The sequence below is a fragment of the Dendropsophus ebraccatus genome, chromosome 8, assembly GCF_027789765.1.
Source record: "Dendropsophus ebraccatus isolate aDenEbr1 chromosome 8, aDenEbr1.pat, whole genome shotgun sequence".
In the NCBI taxonomy this organism is placed as follows: domain Eukaryota; kingdom Metazoa; phylum Chordata; class Amphibia; order Anura; family Hylidae; genus Dendropsophus; species Dendropsophus ebraccatus.
The window spans coordinates 2,624,914-2,645,274 of NC_091461.1; the positions used below are offsets into that span (position 1 = coordinate 2,624,914).

Sequence of the window (20,361 nt, forward strand, 5' to 3'; positions counted from 1 at the left end):
CGCATGCAAGAGGGAAATGCACATAACAAGAAAATTAGGGTAATAAGGCACGAAACGCCAGAAGGCATACCAAAGAGAAACCCAACACCACTCCATTACCCATGAACATCAATTAAGCTAATGTTAGGTAGGAGTTAGGCACATTTAGCAGAGGAAACTAGAAGAAGCAAAAGAAAGTGACATCTCTTACATGCGCAGCAAGCGTAGACACTCCACAAGAAAAGGGAAAAAAAGAATAAAGAAGTTTCTCCATCTGGGGTAGAGCATGGAAAACACTGTGTCAAGACCCACAAACCTTAACGGAGCAGCTGTGGGAAGTCTGGAGAATCCCTGAACAGAATCCAACCATTCCATATTTTTGAGTATGCAGCATTGCGGTCGTGGTTCTCAGCGATCATCTTCTCGTACCTACTGATAGCAATGCGCTCTGTAAGCCATTCAGACATAGATGGGGCATACCTGTGTCTTCCAGTGTCTTGGGATAAGTAACCGTGCAGCTGTTTAGAAAATGCCTCAGGACGCCTTTCTTGACTACAGACAATGAACACGGTAAGAGGCTTAACAGAGCACACTGAGGTGAGTTGATTACCTTTTTCCCAGAGTAGGCTTCGTACACTGTAGACATGATCCCAAAAGGACTTTATCAAAGGACAAGCCCACCAAATGTGTAGGATTCCGCCGTCACTAGACCCGCACCTCCAACAATCCCCGGATGCAGATGGATACATGTGACTGATATCAGCTGGACAGCGGTACCACCTCGAAAGAATATTATAATTATTTTCCTTTGCATGCAAGGCCATGGAGAGACCATGTGTAAGTGTACAGATCTTCTGAATCTGATCGGCAGTAAATGTCAGAGCAGTCAACCTCCCACTTCGCAAAGAAGGGTGCACGCCCTGCATTGCTAAGCGATTGGAGCAATTGATAAAGCCGGGATAGAATCCGTGGCCCCGATGCATCAGAGAGAAGCCATTTATCAGAATCGGAGAGTGTCTTGGGTAGGCTTGATCGAACATCGGAAAAAGCTAGGTTCAATCGAACACAAACCTAGCCGGACCTGCTGCATTTGATTGCTGATGTCTTCACGGTCCGTGTGGAAGGAGGAGACATCCCGGGGACCACCTGGAATTCCAGGATTCAGCCTAGGTAATAGGCTATATCGCGGAATTCCAGGTGGTCCCCCGGATGTCTCCTCCTTCCGCACGGACCGTGAAGACATTAGCAATCAAATGCAGCAGGTCCGGCTAGGTTCGTGTTCGATTGAACCTAGCTTTTTCCGATGTTCGATCAAGCCTAGTCTTGGGGAGAGCCGCGGTGGACACTACAGCCTGAAAGAAGGACTGGAACTGACCGTACTCTAGCCAAGGAATATGAATGTCAGGGTATTTGGATTTAAGCAAGTTGAGAGAAGGCAGAACCCCTTGAGGAAAAACCTGGTGAAGGCAGGTCCCTTACACATTGTCCTATGCCGGAAAAGTGCGCCTACTTAATCCTGGCGGAAACTCTGGGTTTCGGAACAGTAGGGACATAAAGCCTAGTTGAGAAGAAATACCATACCTAGAAACCGATTTGTCCCATATGCCAAAAAAACATATGGGGCAATAAAAGGCCATGAAGTCGGGTCTCCCCTATCGCCCCGTGAAAGCCACGGAGCCATAAGTATGTCAGAGTGGGGAAATCATCTTCTCAAGTGACACCCATAACTTTGCGTGAGCTGCAATCTAGTAAGCGAGTGAAGATTGCTGCTCCACCCAGATGCCTTGGTTTAGACAAAAGCTTGTGTCCCAACCTTGATTGCGCAGCAGACCACACAAAGCACGTGAACGCGCGTTGAAGCGTCTTATAAAAAACAGCTGACACATGAATAGGAACGGTCTGAAATAGGCACAAAAACCTAGGGAGGATATCCATTTTAAGCACAGCCATCCGACCGAACCATGATAAATGCTTTGTGTGGTAGGCCAATAATGCTGAGAGGATTTTAGCCGGCAGAGGAACATCGTTAGGCAGGAAAAGAAAAAGTTACAAGGGAATTTGGATGCCAAGATATGTGATATGATTTGCATGCAAAATTCATCTGGAGTCCCTGAATAATGGAAGGGGAGAGGGAGACAGAAAGTGCCTCTATTTTGGAAAGATTTACCTGAAAATTGCTAGGTCTGTCAAATCTGTCAAATTCGGAGAGGACAGTGGGAAGGGAGATATGAGGTGACGTCACATACAACAGCAGCTCATCTGCATAAAGGGCCAATTTGTGGTGGTACTGCCCTATACCAATTCCTTTTACATCGGGATTGCACCGCAAAGTGATGGCAGATGATTTTTTTGTTAAAATTTGTGTAAATCCTGAAGCAGAGCTATGCATGTTGTGATATAGATTTACCTTCCTGTAAGGTGCATCAGATATATGAAGAGCATACGCAGTGCTCTAACAGTGGATTCCTGGTCTTCTACGTGTGGCTGGATGTGATCTGTGTAGGAATTCTGTGTTTAGGGCTTGGGGGAAGCTTTTAGATATTTTTTTTTTTTACATTTCTTGACAGTTAAAGTTGCAGAAACTCACAATTATCACGAAATGATTTTATTTTTCAGACATATATTCTAAGCCTGAAAAACAAAGACTTTACACCAAAAGAAGTCAGTGGAGCAAAGGAGGGATGGACGTGTCAGTCCAGGAAGGGATGGATGTGTCAGTCAGAGGAGGGTGGACGCATCAGTCCGAGAAGGGTTGGACGTGTCAGAGGAGGGACTGGCGTGTCAATCCAAGAAGGGATGGATGTGTCAGTCAGAGTAGGCATGGACACTATAGTCAGCATGGTTATAAGCAAAAAATACCAAAGGTCTGCTACTTCCGCAATGGAGATTGGGAGTAACAATCAGCTGTGGTCTGACAACTGGATGAAGGATCACCACCAGTGCTCTGTGCATTATCAATTCTATATACTAGGGCTATGTACATATATGTATTTGTAGGTCACTGACCAACATGGGGCTCATGGGAGAGTAGCAAGGGGGGTGCTCATCTCTCCACACAGATCATGGAAGTGGTCACAATTTAGTTTTAATGGAAATCCTACAATGAAGCCCAGACCTTTTGAAGAGTTTTTCTACCTTGGACCACCGTTTTCTATAGGCAGGTGCCCTGGACTCTGGGGACGGACCGTCTACATACATGTTGGTAAGTGGTGACACTTCTTGAGTAATTTTTCTCCTGAAAACCAAAAACAAATCCCCAAAAAGTGTGTTTTTATAGGAAAGTTTGTGGTTGTCTTGGACATGGTGGGGGTTGTAGTTACCTTATTTACTTCCACCATGTTTCGAGGTGAGGTGGTAGAATACATTCATCGTAACTTTCCGGGGACACCATTGAATAAACCTGAACCAGTTTCATACTTTTACCCCAGCAATTACCCAGTGTAACAAGTGTTGGCCGATTCTACTTGACTCCCATTATAAGGCGGTGATGTCAGTCTCTTCTTCCTTTGGTTCTTGCTCCTCCTCATCTTCTTCCTCTTCGTCATCTTCTTCGGCGCTGTCCTCTTCTTGCTTTCCAGAATTCCATCTAGTCTTAACGTTCTGCATGAACTCCTGGGCTCTTCCCCACAGCTCCTGGGGATGGTAGCCCTCACCCCCTTCAGTGTGAATCAGCGTTTTCCAGGCCAGGATTAGAGCAACGCAGAGCACGATGAGCAGCAGCACCAGTAAGACCACGGTCAGCGTGCTGTCACTGTACTTGCTGTCGGTGGCCGCCAGTGTAACCGGCAGGAAGCTGAGCCAGGATGCGACCAGCAGAGTCCCCTAGGTAGAGAAAGATGAATTACTCAAAAGAATTGGTCAAACCTACCTGATCCTACGTCAGTGACCCAACGGCTGATTCCTAGAGAGCTACGTTCATCCAGATAAAGCAGCAAGCATGTCCAACCACCCTCCATTCAAACGTGGGACTCCGTTCCTGTAAATAATGGGGTCCCAGCGGTCTGACCTACCCTGTGACTATCCTTGTCTTTCTTGGGAAGTTGTGGAGCTTGGCATCTAAGCCATCTCAGGAAGCAATGCCTTTCATATAGCACCAACTACCCCAACAATTCCAATGGGTAACAGTAAAATAATTTGACACCACCTTATACCTAATAACACCAATGAGCATCTTCATGCAGCTTTGCATCAAAGCAGAGAAAGTACAGACATTCATGCGTACAGCTATGGTGCTAAGTATATCTCTCTAACTGCCACAAGGAAGGGCTTAGTGCGTCTGTACACAGCTCCCCTGCAGAAGTATATATTAAGCTAGCTCCCCCTAGTGGTGGCTGCATGGCATCCAGAATTGTACATCATTATTGAGGTAACTATAGATGAATGGGGCAGATGACTTTCATCCTGACTATGGGTGCACAATTCTTACCAGATTCCTGATTTTCTTTTCCATTGCCAGCTCTCCCATTTACCTTCTCTGATTCTTTCTATTATAAAAACACAAAACCGAGATTATACAATGTCTGGCAATACATCAAAACACGTAAAAGTCAACTCTAAATCTACAAATAAGAGGATGATACCCTGAATGCTGCAATACACTCGGGGCAGATTCTGCAAATTTGGCTCCAACCCCCCCCCCCCCCCCACACACACACACACAAAAAAACACAAAAGCTCCAGATCTGCCCATAGCAGGTAATACAGGAGATGTAGGGTTACATGCTGTCACCCTGATGAATGAAGCCACTCTTGGGGTGGGGGGTATTTGGGGGGTGACCCCTTTATAGCATCCATTCGCCCTAATAGGACATAGGAAGGACCAGGACATAATAGTAAAGGTCCTATAGATGTGTAAGACTTACATATAAGACCCTGAGAACGGAGCTGCCGATGTTTCCTCTGAATATGAGATGTGGTGAAGAGTTTGAGGTTTGTGGGTGGAAAACTGCTCTATATACGCTGTGATAACAGGAAGAGGTATACGGCCACCATGTGGAGTGTACTGAGAGGCAGAGCAGCCATGGTGGCAGCAGGTATATAGATACAGACTACATATACATTGTATCAGTATGTAATTGTACATGATTGTGCGACCATCCTAAGAACAATCCCACACATGACATTGCATGACACATCCTGATTTACTATTAGCCTCAGTCCTTTCCCACCCTTTCTTCCCTTGCCTGACATTGCTTCTCCCAGCTGAGGCAGAGGTCACACTAGGATTGTGCCAGGCTGATAAATCAGGGAGAGGTCACACTAGGATTGTGCCAGGCTGATAAATCGGGGCATTCACACTAGGATTGTGCTAGGCTAATAAATCAGGTAGCATTCAGGCTGATAAATCAGGTAGCATTTACACTAGGATTGTGCCACGCTGATAAATCAGAGCGCGTTTACAGTAGGATTGTGCCAGGCTGATAAATCAGGGAGCGTTCACACTAGGATTGTGCCAGACTGATAAATCAGGAAGCATTTACAACAGGATTGTGCCAGGCTGATAAATCAGGGAGCGTTCACACTAGTATTGTGCCAGACTGATAAATCAGGGAGAGGTCACACTAGTATTGTGCCAGACTGATAAATCAGGGGGCATTCACACTAGGATTGTGCCAGGCTGATAAATCAGGTAGCATTCACACTAGAATTGTGCCAGGCTGATAAATCAGGGGGCATTCACACTAGGATTGTGCCAGACTTATAAATCAGGGTGGGCATTCTCTCTAGGATTGTGCTAGGCTGATAATTCAGGGAGCATTCACACTAGGATTGTGCCAGGCTGATAATTCAGGGAGCATTCACACTAGGATTGTGCCAGGCTGATAAATCAGTGAGCATTTACTCTAGGATTGTGCCAGACTGATAATTCAGAGCACGTTCACACTAGGATTGTGCCAGGCTGATAAATCAGGGCACGTTCACACTAGGATTGTGCCAGGCTGATAATTCAGAGCACGTTCACACTAGGATTGTGCCAGGCTGATAATTCAGAGCACGTTCACACTAGGATTGTGCCAGGCTGATAATTCAGAGCACGTTCACACTAGGATTGTGCCAGGCTGATAAATCGGGGCATTCACTCTAGGATTGTGCCAGGCTGATAATTCAGAGCACGTTCACACTAGGATTGTGCCAGGCTGATAATTCAGAGCACGTTCACACTAGGATTGTGCCAGGCTGATAATTCAGAGCACGTTCACACTAGGATTGTGCCAGGCTGATAAATCGGGGCATTCACTCTAGGATTGTGCCAGGCTGATAATTCAGAGCACGTTCACACTAGGATTGTGCCAGGCTGATAAATCAGGGAGCGTTCACACTAGGATTGTGCCAGGCAGATAAATCAGGGGACATTAACACTAGGATTGTGCCAGGCTGATAAATCAGGAAATGTTCACACTAGGATTGTGCCAGGCTGATAATTCAGAGCACGTTCACACTAGGATTGTGGCAGGCTGATAAATCAAGGGGCATTCACACTAGGATTGTGCCAGGCTGATAAATCAGGGAGCGTTCACACTAGGATTGTGCCAGGCAGATAAATCAGGGGACATTAACACTAGGATTGTGCCAGGCTGATAAATCAGGAAGCGTTCACACTAGGATTGTGCCAGGCTGATAAATCAGGGGGCATTCACACTAGGATTGTGGCAGGCAAATAAATCAGGTAGAGTTCACACTAGGATTGTGCCTGGCTAATACATCAGGGGGCATTCACACACTTCTGAGATATGTGGACGTATCTGTGTCTCAGAAGTCACGGTTGTAGTGTGAATGTTCCCTGATTTATCAACCTGGTACAATCCTAAAAAAATGAAAGTTTACATTGATGGGGCATGTCTTTTGGCTTTGGACACGTTCTTGGCGGGGACACACATACAGCCAGTGATTTAGGGGGAGGGGAATGATGGCCACCGTGTCCCTTGGATTTAGCATGGCAGTCCTGATACACAAACTCCATTTGGTCACACTCAATCTCTGTGACTTTAGCTGAAATGAGATTGCACCATTAATGCCAGGTGTCCACATCATAGGAGCAGGATTTGTGGCCCCGTGGGCCATTGGGGAGAGAGGCCCAACATGACATTCACTTTCAACAGAACTGCCTTGTTGACGAACAAAGAGTCTGGGAATTCGCCCAAGGGGCGGGGGCGGGGGGGGGGGGGGGGGGGGGGGGGTGAGCAAACATCGGGCCCTTCTCTTCTGGGTGTTGTTGTCTTCAGGCTACATGGCAGACATAGATTTCCTCCCTGCCAAATTATCTAGAAACCACATCCCCTGGTGTGAAGTATGAAGGGGGGCAATGCGCTTCCGGGTGGTGAAGTGGTGTATGAAGTATCTGCAACACATTCACCAGACCATGTTAGTCATGTTCTAAACCAATAGTCACAGAAAACAGAGCAGGTCTGAGTGTGCCCCCTATTGTTTTTAGATCTGTATCGCATAGAAGTGATTTATGTATTCGAGATACTGAGCTGAGAACCCTGCGGCCACATAGAATGAGACTAATGTAACACCACCACCGCCGCAAGAAACGTATACCCAACGCATCAGTGGTCGCCCAGACATCCTGCTCCATCACACTGCCCCCTATAAACCCACCTGCTCCTGACAGCCACCAACCAGACAACACTACCCGATCATGTACATGTAGGCAAGAATATACTGAGCGCTTCATATGTGAAAGTACAGAGGAGCAGATGCCCCAAGGTAGCAAGCTGTCCACATGGTGGTAGGAATAGAAAGAGACCGGCAGGAGATGGGAGGACATGCCGCCCCCTCTCGCCCTCACAGTTTCTGGATGAGTAACTTGATGGGTGTAAAGTTTTGTTTTTTTTTTAAAGTCATTTTTTTGCAAAATGAGGATTGTGTGAAAATCTGCAACTTGTGAAACCAGAAAACGAATCTACATAGTGGGATATAATACACACTATTAGTCAGTACTCACCACTACACACCCCTAGTCGTCTCCTCCACTATACGATGTGATCATTCTCTATAAAGGCGACATCCGGTATATACTGGCCGGGTCTAGGACTTTCCTGCACTAGGGTTTCCTTATAATCGGATCCCATTTCTTTAGAGACAAGAATACTAATGGCCGCTCCTCAGGATCTCAGAGAGTTGGGGGCCAAATCCGTATACGTGTACACAAAGAAGTGGCCTCTGTGCCCAACGAAGCAAATGTGGCCCTGATGGGTGGGAATGTGAAGTCGCCCCTCCATAATCTAATATCCATGGTGTATCCTAAGGGCAGGCTTCCAATATTCTTACCTTGGAAAGCCCCAAAAGCTGTAAATGGCAGCACATGGTCCTGACAGCTACAAGGGTGCAGGCAGAGGCTGGCAGTCACGCACATCTTCCGGCAGGTGACCTTCAGACCTGGGCGATGGTTGCTATGACCGACCCAGAAACCTGTATGTAGTAGTGTCCCATGACTAGGTGTCTAGGAGCCAGTCCATTAGGACCCAATAGTCTCTGATAGATGCAGCAACAGTGCTGGTAGGGCAGCCTCTTCAGGTTATTTCCTGCCAGGTCAGAAATGGTGGGTACACGATAAGAAGAACATGCGCCCCCACCCCTAGAGACACGCTATAAAACCTCTTTATAGAACGATAAATGACACGACCCTAACATGTTCACTAAACAACACATCGGCACTGAAGGCATTGTCAGAAAACTACAGAGAAAAAGTTACTCGCACTGAACCGTACGGCCGAGGAGTTACTAAAACCCTTCCGTAAGCATCGTATGGTGCAGCAATGGCTCGGTGGATGCTATGGGGCAGGCCTCTACCCCTCAGGGGTCCTGAAGATGATGGGACAGCTCCAGCAGGAGGCCTCAGAGGTGGCTTTATTCTCCTCAATCTTATGAAGAACCTCAGTGCCTCTCCGTTATATGAGACATCTGGAGGTCCGGACCCCATATAAGATGTCTACCGGTGACACCAGCGACAATGTCAGCAGCGTCATGTGGCATCAAGCATCCTAAGGCAGGAAGATCTACGACTCAACATCGAGGAAAGGAGCAAGAACCGGCCAAGGAGAAGACACTGAGAGGCAAAAAGAGAGGACACTTACTGGGGAGGTGGAGGTTTGGCTTCCTCTCGCTCTCGATTCTCCGGCTGCTCTGCAGATGAGTTTTCTCTCTTCACACTTTTCTGCTGAGACTTCCTGTGTGTTCTTACTTAATACCACACCCGAGTGGGCTGAGACACCAGAGACGAGCGAAGAAATATTACAAGAGGCTACGGGGTCTAGAGCTCCCCCAGCAGTGTGGACCCCGCACCTTACCGGCAGATTACAGGCTGGCAACCCTTCGTGTTACCATTGCTGTCTATTCCGACAGCCATAACGTCTGATGACAGCTCCTGTGTGATTGAGAGACCACTCCTGTGTGATTGAGAGACAGCTCCTGTATGATTGAGACCACTCCTGTATGATTGAGAGACCGCTCCTGTATGATTGAGACAGCTCCTGTATGATTGAGAGACAGCTCCTGTGCGATTGAGAGACCGCTCCTGTATGATTAAGAGACCCCTCCTGTAAGATTAAGAGACCTCTCCTGTATGCTTGGGAGACCTCTCCTCTAAGATTGAGAGACCTCTAATGTATAATTGGGAGACCGCTCCTGTGTGATTGAGAGACTGCTATATTATTAATATATGCTCTTACTGCACCTCACAATCGGCTGATCGGCTGATTTGGACGTTCACACCTGCCGAAAAATAAGGGATGTGTGGCCAATGGCCGACAGCAGGAAAGAGCTGCACAAACCATCCCGTTGCAGCCCTGCTGGTCACTCGCGTCGTGTAATAGTCTCTGCAAACCAGTTTCGATCACAGACGGGCTCGATCCATCCACTTCACCTGATTTACCAAAAAACACTCAGCTCTAAATAAAGTTGTGGCCACTAGGTGTCTCCTCTCCCTGCAATGTATATTCACTACCTGCTGCTAGGGGAAGTCTGTCTCTAGTAACAACTAGATCAGGACAAAACACAGTGGGGGCGGGGCTCAGCATGTGTTGTGTGCAGGAGAAAGGGACACCAGTTTCTAGGCTCAATAATTATTTAATGTAAAAGAATTTAATGCTTCCTGCTGTAATCTATCCTAAAAGATATAAGATGGAAAAGAGACAGTGAATAAACCTGCACAACTAAGGGTGAATCTTGTCCCCATTGCGGTGCCTGTACCTGAAAGTAATAAATATAATCTGAATATCAGTGTGTGTGTGTGTATATGTATATATACATATATATATGTGTGTGTATATCTGTGTGTATATAAATATGTGTGAGTGTATGCGTGTGTGTATATGTATATGTTTGTGCATGTGTGAGTGTATATGTGTGTGTACAGGGCTAAGACATCAGGAGTGAGAACGTTCACACCCAGAGGGTCACTTCTTAAGGGCCTATTACATGGGTTGTTCAGAGGAGCAAATGAGCGATCTCAGCGCTCGTTTGCTCCTCGTTCCCCGCTCGCTGCCGCCGCTATTCAACGCGTCTGCAGCGAGTGGGTGAGTGCGGGAGGGGCGGCGGGGAGCTGCGGGGGGGGCTGCCCGGGTGATCGCTGATCGTCCGGGCAGCCCATAGGATATAGCAGCGTCTACTGCCGACGCTCCTATTCAACAGAGCGACAGCAGCAGATCGCTGCTATATCAGTCGCTTGTTTTTCAACATGTTGATAAACAAGCGACTGCAACGATCAGCCGACATGAACGATGTCGGCTGATCGTTGCACTCTATTACACGGGACGATTATCGTCCGTAGCGGCCGATATCGGCCGAATACGGATGATAATCGTTCCGTGGAATAGGGCCTTAAGTTATGTAAAGTTTAATCTGTGCAGAAAGCTGGTGGTGAACGCTACTGGAGAAAGCCCACAGAGATTGTGGGGAGTGCGGAGACTGCAGAGACAGCTGAGAGTGTGGAGACTGCAGAGAGTGCAAAGACTGTGGGGAGTGCGGAGACTGCAGAGACAGCTGAGAGTGCAGAGACTGTGGGGAGTGCAGAGACTGCGGAGAGTCCTGCCTAATTCACAGATATCGGGTAATCCCATGATTATAGTTTTTTCATTTTCTCGGTTCCTGTTCCTTCATCTATATTTTTATAATAATCCTGGAATTTTTCTGTTTTTTCTCTGGTCACTAATAATAGCGAGATTCTTCTGTTCTGTAGAGATGCTGAGCGCAGTCTCCTCTCCTTATCACAGGTTACAGGATAACATTGTCAGTAGATACAGGTAACACAGGAGCTATCCTTTACAATAACTAACACAGGTCACAGCTCTCAACCTCTTCATCCCTGCACATCACAGAGCATGCCCACAACACCCTCACACAGAAGACAATAGGTGATGGTCACAGATCTCTCCCCATCCCTGCACATCACAGAGCATGCCCACAACACCCTCACACAGAAGACAATAGGTGATGGTCACAGCCACCTCCCCCTCCCTGCACAATGACAAGGTCACGGAGCATGCCTACAACACACTTCTATGGATGTAAATGAGTCCCCTTCAGTCTATTGCCTATGGCCAAGAGATTTACTGTAATTGTAAATCTCTAGAGTCAGGCAATATGGCGGCCCCCATAATAATGTACAAAAAATAGAGACACACCAGAAAAAAAGAACATGCCTCCGTATCCGCCTCCGGAGCATTCAATATGACAGATCGAGGAGCCCTGTATGTAATATCATGTAAAGCCTGGTGTGGGATACAGTCTTGTATACCCCCTCCTCCCCTGAGAGGGTCACTGGCCTGTATGTTTATGTCCGTGTTGTCCAATTCTTTTCCACCATCACTTTCCCCACATCCAGTCTCCCAAATGTTCTTTTACCTGGTCCGGGTCCCAGAGCGGGGTCCACTGTCTTTTTCTAGCAGCAGATATAGGTTGGTACCGTGTGTGACAGACTCTGAGACTGAAGTCTGTGTAATGCTGCTCCCACCACCAGAGGTCACTGTGTATTACAGTCTCTTCTAGCAGCAGGTATAGGTCAGTACCATGTCAGTATTCAAGCAAAGAGCATAAGCCGAGTCTCTATGGCAAACATGCTAGGTCCTAAGGATAATCCTGATGCCTAGCTCTACCCACACAGTGGGGCACACATCACTGGATCTGAGTCACTCTGTTCCCATAGACAGCATTAGGTGGAAGTTCATACCCATGGGTGTAGGTAACTCTTCTATAAAGACCCCAAGCTGAGCGCCAAAGTATGCCTGGATAGCATGCCATTCACACTCCACAGTTCCATGAACCGATTCAGTACCACTACACAACCTCTAAACCAGTTCAACTTATACTACAAGCTCAGCTACACTAAATCTAAAGTCACTTCAGTTCACCTCACACCAAGGTCTACACTACAAAGCTTATTGTATACAGAGACTGTACCAGTACTCCTACAGAAGCGTGTCCAGCTGCTGAGCTGTGTAACCTATGGAGTCTTATCTATATCTGCTACTAGTATATTAACTATGTCTGTTGTATGAAGATAACGTACAAAGGTCTAGTGTTTGCCGAGACTCCTTGTATATTATCTTATCTGCCTAAGTTTATTCAGTAAGAAGACTTTACCTGTTTAAGTCCCGTAGTGTGTCTCTTCTATAGTGTGCAACGCTACACAACTCATTACGACTGCAACAACATCTTATTCCCCCCTGGAGAGTAGACACTGTTATTACCGCTAAAAAAGGCAGCTCCATATTAATGCCCATAGTTTTGGTCGTTCTGGGGGTTCGCAGACTTATGGTCCCACAGTACGGGAATGTAGTAACGTGGGCAGGTCAGGAATCCGTTCTGTATGTTATATATAGGTAGAGCGAGGTGCTGGTCACATGACCACCAGTAATCTCTTTAAAGTCTTTTACGTGGCTCAGAACAAGTTGATGTTATTAGATTACTGCTAATCCTTTGTTGCTTTACTAGTCTGAACAACACAGGAAGCTGCGGACAGTCCATCCGAGACCATCTTATGTCTCACAGCGCCGGAGCCAAGACATCCAGCACCCCAGAGAAGGAGGTGGCAAAGAGCCACACTGGGGCAAGGAGCAAAAGTGGGGGAGAAGCCAGTGGCAAGAAGGGTCACGAAGGCGGAGACCACAAATCCGGAGGACATGAGAGGAAGAGCCCGCACCACCACGGCCACGAAGACAGACACCACGCCACCGGCAAAGGTCACCACAAAGGCAAGAGGGTGAGCGACACCCAGAGCATCACAACCAAGACCTACTCTCCATTCCTGAACTCCCTGTTCAGTAAGGTAGGTGGGAATGTAGTTATCATGGCGATTAGTATAGATCCGGGACCCCCAAGGAGAGGCCCAAGCCCACCATAGTGAGAGACAATTCATCATAGCTGTGGGCCCTGGGGCATAGAGGGTCCTCTACATCTGTATACCCTGACAGGACACACAGAGGCCTCCGTATACCCTGACAGAACACACAGGCCTCCGTATACCCTGACAGAACACACAGAGGCCTCCATATACCCTGACAGGACACACAGAGGCCTCCGTATACCCTGACAGGACACATAGAGGCCTCCATATACCCTGACAGGATACACAGAGGCCTCCGTATACCCTGACAGGACACATAGAGGCCTCCATATACCCTGACAGGACACATAGAGGCCTCCGTATACCCTGACAGAACACACAGAGGCCTCCGTATACCCTGACAGGACACATAGAGGCCTCAGTATACCCTGACAGAACACACACAGGCCTCCGTACACCATGACAGGACACATAGAGGCCTCTGTATACTCTAACAGGACACATTGAGGCCTCCGTATACTCTGACAGGACACACAGAGACCTCCGTATACCCTGACAGGACACATAGAGGCCTCCGTATACCCTGACAGGACACATAGAGGCCTCCATATACCCTGACAGAACACACAGAGGCCTCCGTATACCCTGACAGAACACACACAGGCCTCCGTACACCCTGACAGGATACACAGAGGCCTCCGTATACCCTGACAGGACACATTGAGGCCTCCGTATACTCTGACAGGACACACAGAGACCTCCGTATACCCTGACAGAACACACACAGGCCTCCGTACACCCTGACAGGACACATAGAGGCCTCTGTATACTCTAACAGGACACATTGAGGCCTCCGTATACTCTGACAGGACACACAGAGACCTCCGTATACCCTGACAGGACACATAGAGGCCTCCGTATACCCTGACAGGACACATAGAGGCCTCCGTATACCCTGACAGGACACATAGAGGCCTCTGTATACTCTGACAGGACACATAGAGGCCTCCGTATACTCTGACAGGACACACAGAGACCTCCGTATACCCTGACAGGACACATAGAGGCCTCCGTATACCCTGACAGGACACATAGAGGGTCCCTCTACATGACATCTGTATACCCTGACAGGACACATAGCATAGCAACCATTCACAGCTCCCATAGTAACCAGCCATGTTTTTTCCATAAAGTAGCTGTGCTTTAGCTGTCCTGGATAACGGAGCACCGGGATGCTGGGCAGGAGCCATCTCTCCACAGGAATGGTGGTATTATCCAATAGGGGGTGAGGAATCGGCCCAAGGGTCCCCATAGAAGGAGGAAACTAACACCGTGCCCACGATGGCATGACAAACACTGATACCAAAATGGGGGCTTGTTGTTCCCTATAGGACTCCGATAGACATTGATGACGTATCCCAGTGACCATACAGCAGATCCATCTGGTAAGAGTCCAACTGCTGCGGCCACGATAATCACTCAGATCATGTGACATTGTCTCTCTATAGCTTGGCCCATAGTCATTGACCAGAGCAATGGCCTCCAACCAGGGCCTAGGTGGACATGTGGTGCCATTAGGCTTATGACATTGACATCCCGATCAGTGAAGGTCACCTGACCCCTTTCCCATGAAGCAGGGGGTCCGCAGCCTGTAGATGTCTGTAGTATTGAGATGCAATTAATGTCCGGTATAATATACGGCCGGGGCGTCTCTCATGGTCTCTGCTCTTTTTACCTTGCAGGAGAGGGATTTGGCCCCAGAAGAAATGGACGGTGAGTCTGAGGAGCTTATGATTAACCTGTTACGTAACCCGGGGTTCTGCGCCTAATGCCGTGATCCTTGATAAGCAGGAGATCAGTCGGAGGTCATCACTTCTTATTCTTACATTACCACTTTATTATTTTAATCTTTTTTTTCCGTTGTGATTTCTTGCTGAAGGAAACAGCTTTATATAAGGGATTAGGTGCAGCTGGCGGGTCACTAGAAGGTTGTCCAGGATTACAGCGCCTCTCTCCTTCATAGGCCAGGCCTGGTACTGCAGCTCGTCCTCCTGGACAACCCATTGTAAAGCACGTATGGTGGACATGTTCCTCAGGGTGAGGCCTCCATGATGGCCTCTGCCTTGTTCTTCTGTGTACGGCCTGTAGTCAGCGACTCCCAATCACTTCCTGCTGTCTATATATAACTAGAAATGGAAAGATGGACCCAGAACCACTGTAGCTGCCAATTCATGTCGCCTTTATTGTAGAAAAATACAATCTATGCATAGGGTACCATGACCAAGTCTTAGGCTACCCGAAACATGTTGCTGTTTGTACACCTAGGGGCACATTTATCAAGATGCGCCCTTGGCATATGCCACAAAATCTGCGTCTTTTCCGGGACATATACCCCACTCACCTGATGGATGGGGAGCAGTTGCGGCAAGGCAGGGAGGAGGTGTGGCCTTTTCTAGTGCGTGATTTACTATGTTCACACAAATCGCAGCAGAAATCTACACCTTCTCAGACATGCACCTCTTAGCGGGGTGAATGGGGGGGCACCAGCGTACTTGTACGGTCTTAATAAGTGTCCCCCATGGATTAATTTTTTTCTACAGTAAAGACGACTTGAATTGGAAGCTACCATGGTGCTGGATCCATCTCTCTGCTTGTGCTGTCACCATGTGGAGGATCCGTGGCCATTCCTGATAGGAGCGATGAGCTGCCGTATATAATACACGTCATACTAATACAGAGATACACAGTGATGGCAGGGTGGGAGGCATATACATGGGGACTATTTGTACTGTGGGGTCTCACTCTCATCTCTGGGTCGGTGGACGGGATCCCACCATTGTCCAGACAGGCAGAGCTGGCAGCCTGTATGGTGTCTGCAGCTCGTCTCACACAATTCATTGCTAATGTTTGGGGGTCCAGGGGGTCCGATAATCAGGCACCTACAGCAAGTCCTAACAGGTTCATACTGTGGTGTTTTTTCTCCCATAGACTTCAATGGGATTGTTCTGGTTGTCTCAAAAATGCCATTGCTGTGTGTATGGCTTTTTTTTTTTTTTGGCGTTTTTGTCCCCTTTGGTGGTCCAGCAGCTAGGTCATGTGATGAGGAAAAAAAGAACGCAAATACATGAAAAAAACGCCATGCGCCACATTGGCATTTTTTTTTTGGCCTGAAAAACCCAGACAAAAAGTGTGAGGACACCCTAAAAATAAAGCCTCCTCCCTGCCCGATCCCTGGGCTGCGGCTGCTCTGCCGGTGCTCGGTCCCCACTGCTTCCTCTAATGTGTCACAGCACAGCCAATCACTGACCACAGCAGTGACCCGCCCCTCAAACTGATTGGCTGAGCAGGCACTTCCTGGCATGTACATCAGCGGGCGAGGACCGAGCGTTGTCAGAGCAGCGGGGACAGGTCGGGCACAGGAGGAGGTGTCATTTATAAAAGATTTGAGTCTCTCCAGAGAAAGCCCCACGTGGTTCGGCCCTGATTTGCGGTTTTGCGCAGCTGATAATGTCACGGCCTTTCACGACATGTAGAGATATGATGTAATAATTCATGTATTTAACGTTGTCTCCTCCGCTCTGATACTGATCGCCTCTCCGCAGAATTACACGCTGCCTTTTTGGAGTTTGATGCTGATCAGGATGGATACATCGGCTACAAGGAGCTGGGCGAGTGTATGAGGACCATGGGATACATGCCGACCGAGATGGAGCTGATCGAGATCTCCCAGCATATAAAGATGCGCAGTAAGTCCTCTAACACGTTGGGAGTCGGGGTTCACACTCAGAGTCATATTCCTGAAGGAGCCCCCAGATGTATAGTACATATCCGAGGCGTCTAACGCAACTTCTGGTGATGGCCAGCTTAGGCCTAGTGTTATGCTCCGCCCCCTTGGCACTAAACTAGTTATAACACTATCTGGTTATGTTTCCCTAGCACATTATATGTAATCTTCATCATCATATCCTGCCAGACCTAAAACATCAGTGTACGTAATGGCGACCAGTTAGGGGAAGGACTGTTTGTTCTTTTCTGTTCCTGGACAACCACAAGTCACATGTCACATGGCCTGCAGGACAAAAAGTGAAGTCCTCCATCAATTAGCAATTACTGTAGATTAAAGGCTTTAGCAGCAGCTTACTGGGATGATGAGACTTAGGGGGACAAGTTCAAGGAAGCCAGGATGACTCACCGGGAACGGCCTCCGGGACACAGGACCTCCGCCTTGGGACTCTTCACTTTCTCCCATGAGGCACACATCTGCACACACCGCCTTATCCCCGCCACTTTCCATCCATCTCCACATATGGAAATTTCTGAGGCGGGTCAATGTTACAGCCCTTGGCTATGTTCACACACTGATTTTCTATGGCAGTTAGTATGTAGGGACATTATTCTTAAATTTAAATGTCCATTAGATATAACTGAAAGGATGGTAGAAAAAGTACAAGGTGTAAACAAGCTAAAATAACGGTGAACGGATGTTATTTTATACATTGTGTGATCCAACGGACGTTATTTTATACATTGTGTGATCCAACGGATGTTGTTTCCATAGACGTCAATGGAAGAGTTAAAACAATGTTATTCTAAATTGAAATGGTGTCTTTTATTTTACAGTGGGTGAACATGGCCCTGGTGTTATACTCTTCTGACGTATCAATAGTGGGTGTTCTCATGCGTTTCCTTCCATAGAATAGAACAGTGTATGACAGCTATATACCATGAACTGTACTCAGGGCACCTGTGCCGTATCTGCTGTTCTTCTGCCCATCTTACTCTGTGTGGTTGTTTATAGTGGGCGGTCGTGTGGACTTCGAAGATTTTGTGGAACTGATTGGACCAAAGATGCTGGCAGAAACCGAGAATATGGTGGGAGTACGAGAGCTGAAGATTGCCTTCAGAGAAGTGAGAAGACTCTCTCTATTACCCCCAGATAGAAGGGAGAGACGATAAGTCGGGGTGTCACTTATTCCTCATTGTGGGACAGGTAGTGGAGTGCTGGGACTTGTCAGCTCTCCCGCAGTATCCGGTCCTCTTTTCTTACAATGGAGACTGATCTCCTGCCTAGTGGGTTACTGCTCCTACACTACCTTACCTTGGGTGGAGGATGTACCGTCCCTACAATCTGCTGCTGTGTAACATAACCAATACTACAGCTCATGTCCTACTGTGAGGGCTCTCCTGGTTATTGGCAGGCAAACCATGTAGTCTTTTTCTGCCGACAATCTTCCATGTTTCTTGCAGGATCAGACAGATCCTGTGGACATGATCATGATTTTCTGATCTTTTCCAATCTTTGTAAATTACTTGTCTCACTAAAGAAGTGCCATTGCTTTCAGCACCTGATGAATTTTTGGAGTAAACGTCTTTCCATTCTTCTCCAGTTTGATGTGAATGGTGATGGCCATATCAGTGGTTTAGAACTGCGAGATGCTGCTCAGAGCTTCTTAGGAGAACCGCTGAATCCAAGCGAAGTCCAGGAGATTATTCACGATGTCGACCTGAATGGTGACGGGAGAGTTGACTTTGATGGTAAGAATTCTTTCTATCACAAAGGATTTGTCAGTATTCATGCAGACTGATCTGCGTCTGGCTTCTCTTCTCCCAAATGTTTAATGATGACGGGAAGCGTGGCTGCTCATTTTTACTCACTACTGCACTACTGAGATGTGATAATTCTCTGTTAGCATTAAGCGGAGATGCCGAACTTTTCGGGTTTAGCAATGTTCTCTCAGCTCGAATGTTCAGCATTTGACTCCAGCAAAACATGGATACAGCCTATAGCTGGGATGGGGAACCTGCGGCCCTCTAGCTGTTGCAAAACTACAATACCCATCATGCCTGGACAGCCAAATCCCTGGTCTATGGCTAGATCTAAGTTTTCCTGGCCACCCAAGGGCAGCATCCAACTTCTCCAGATTCTGTGAGTCAAATGCTGAGTGTTCAGATTCAGAGCAACTCCACTCAACACTATAAAGTTCTGTATAAGTATTATAAGTATGAGATAACCTCGCCTACAATGTGGATTCTAACCTTAAAGTGTACCAAGAGTAGATGTGATATAAAGCAAGTTTGCAATTTTTGTTCATTATTTTTATTGTTGTTATCATGCTGTAAAACAAAGCTGAACTTACCAGAAATCCAGGTCCAGTCTCCTGAAGGCAGATTTTCTGGCTTGTGTTGGTTAAAAAACAAACAAACAGACTAACCTCAGGAGATCCAGCCACTACAGAGAGTCACGGCTCAATGTGTCCATCAGTCACATGACTGCCTTCTCTGCGAGCGCTCAGATGGCCTGGGATACACAGGGCTTCCTGTTTTCTGACTGTTTCCTGTTTTGTTTTTGTTTGTTTTTTTTTAGAAAAAAAAAAAGTCAGAAAACAGGAAGTGCTGTGTTTTCCATGATAACTAAAAACAATTAATGAATGTAAATTGCAAACTTGCTTTATATCACATCTACTGCTGATTTAGATTTTGAAAGTTATAACGACAGGTACACTTTAAAGGGAACCTGTCACCCCCCGTGGCGGGGTGACAGGCTCCCGACCCCCCGATAGAGCCCCCTATACTTACCTAATCCCGCTTCTGGAGATGGTCGGGTGATGAAGATCTCAGCCGCTGCAGCCCGGCGTGCGCTGAGAGATGAGTCCAACACCCATAGAGAATGACAGGAGAGTCCAGCGCTCCGTCATTCTCTATGGGTGTTGGACTCATCTCTCAGCGCGCGCGCCGGGCTGCAGCAGCTGAGATCTTCATCACCCGACCATCTCCAGAAGCGGGACCCGGCGGGATTAGGTAAGTATAGGGGGCTCTAACGGGGGGTCGGGAGCCTGTCACCCCGCCACGGGGGGTGACAGGTTCCCTTTAAGATACACTGAAGGGGTTGAGGAAAGTGTTGTAACAATGTTCACTTCTTGCTCTTTCACCTTCACATCAATAAAGCGGCTGAAATTTAGCACATACCCCAGCGAGACAACCAGCCTTTAAGCCTTTGGATGAAAATCAGGCCCATGTAAGCATGGACACAGGGTCTGTGTACCTGATGTTTGCGGCACCACTCTTTTTGCTGTCCCACTTTTTTTGAGCAATTT

General features: G+C 47.5%; 2 protein-coding genes across 5 annotated transcripts in view; one reads left to right on the top strand and one right to left on the bottom strand.

The window, feature by feature from the left end:
* Nucleotides 1-2,568: 2,568 nt before the first annotated feature.
* The window catches only part of TMEM134 (transmembrane protein 134), a 34,105-nt gene continuing 16,312 nt past the window's right edge, over nucleotides 2,569-20,361 (bottom strand). For all 4 annotated transcript variants that reach the window (XM_069979594.1, XM_069979591.1, XM_069979593.1 and 1 more), the window contains exons 8-9: nucleotides 4,406-4,463; nucleotides 2,569-3,801 (exon numbers count right to left, since the gene is read on the bottom strand). In XM_069979594.1, the coding sequence (XP_069835695.1) occupies nucleotides 3,717-3,801; nucleotides 4,406-4,463 (143 nt within the window). In that variant the 3' untranslated portion in view covers nucleotides 2,569-3,716. The remainder of the gene's footprint in view (nucleotides 3,802-4,405; nucleotides 4,464-20,361) is intronic.
* On the top strand, nucleotides 12,893-19,025 carry LOC138798353 (calcium-binding protein 2-like). The gene is made up of 6 exons (XM_069978767.1): nucleotides 12,893-13,249; nucleotides 15,010-15,040; nucleotides 16,870-17,013; nucleotides 18,066-18,175; nucleotides 18,655-18,802; nucleotides 18,958-19,025. The coding sequence occupies exons 1-6, from the start codon at nucleotides 12,962-12,964 to the stop codon at nucleotides 19,023-19,025; spliced, it is 789 nt and encodes a 262-aa protein (XP_069834868.1). The 5' UTR covers nucleotides 12,893-12,961.

What these genes read in the sequence shown, in the direction of transcription:
- LOC138798353 (XM_069978767.1), top strand. Translation starts at nt 12,962, where the DNA reads ATGTCTCACAGCGCCGGAGCCAAGACATCCAGCACCCCAGAGAAGGAG. An exon ending in TGAACTCCCTGTTCAGTAAG is followed by an intron (nt 13,250 to 15,009) that starts GTAGGTGGGAAT and finishes TTTACCTTGCAG; the next exon opens with GAGAGGGATTTGGCCCCAGA. An exon ending in CGGGAGAGTTGACTTTGATG is followed by an intron (nt 18,803 to 18,957) that starts GTAAGAATTCTT and finishes ATTCTCTGTTAG; the next exon opens with CATTAAGCGGAGATGCCGAA.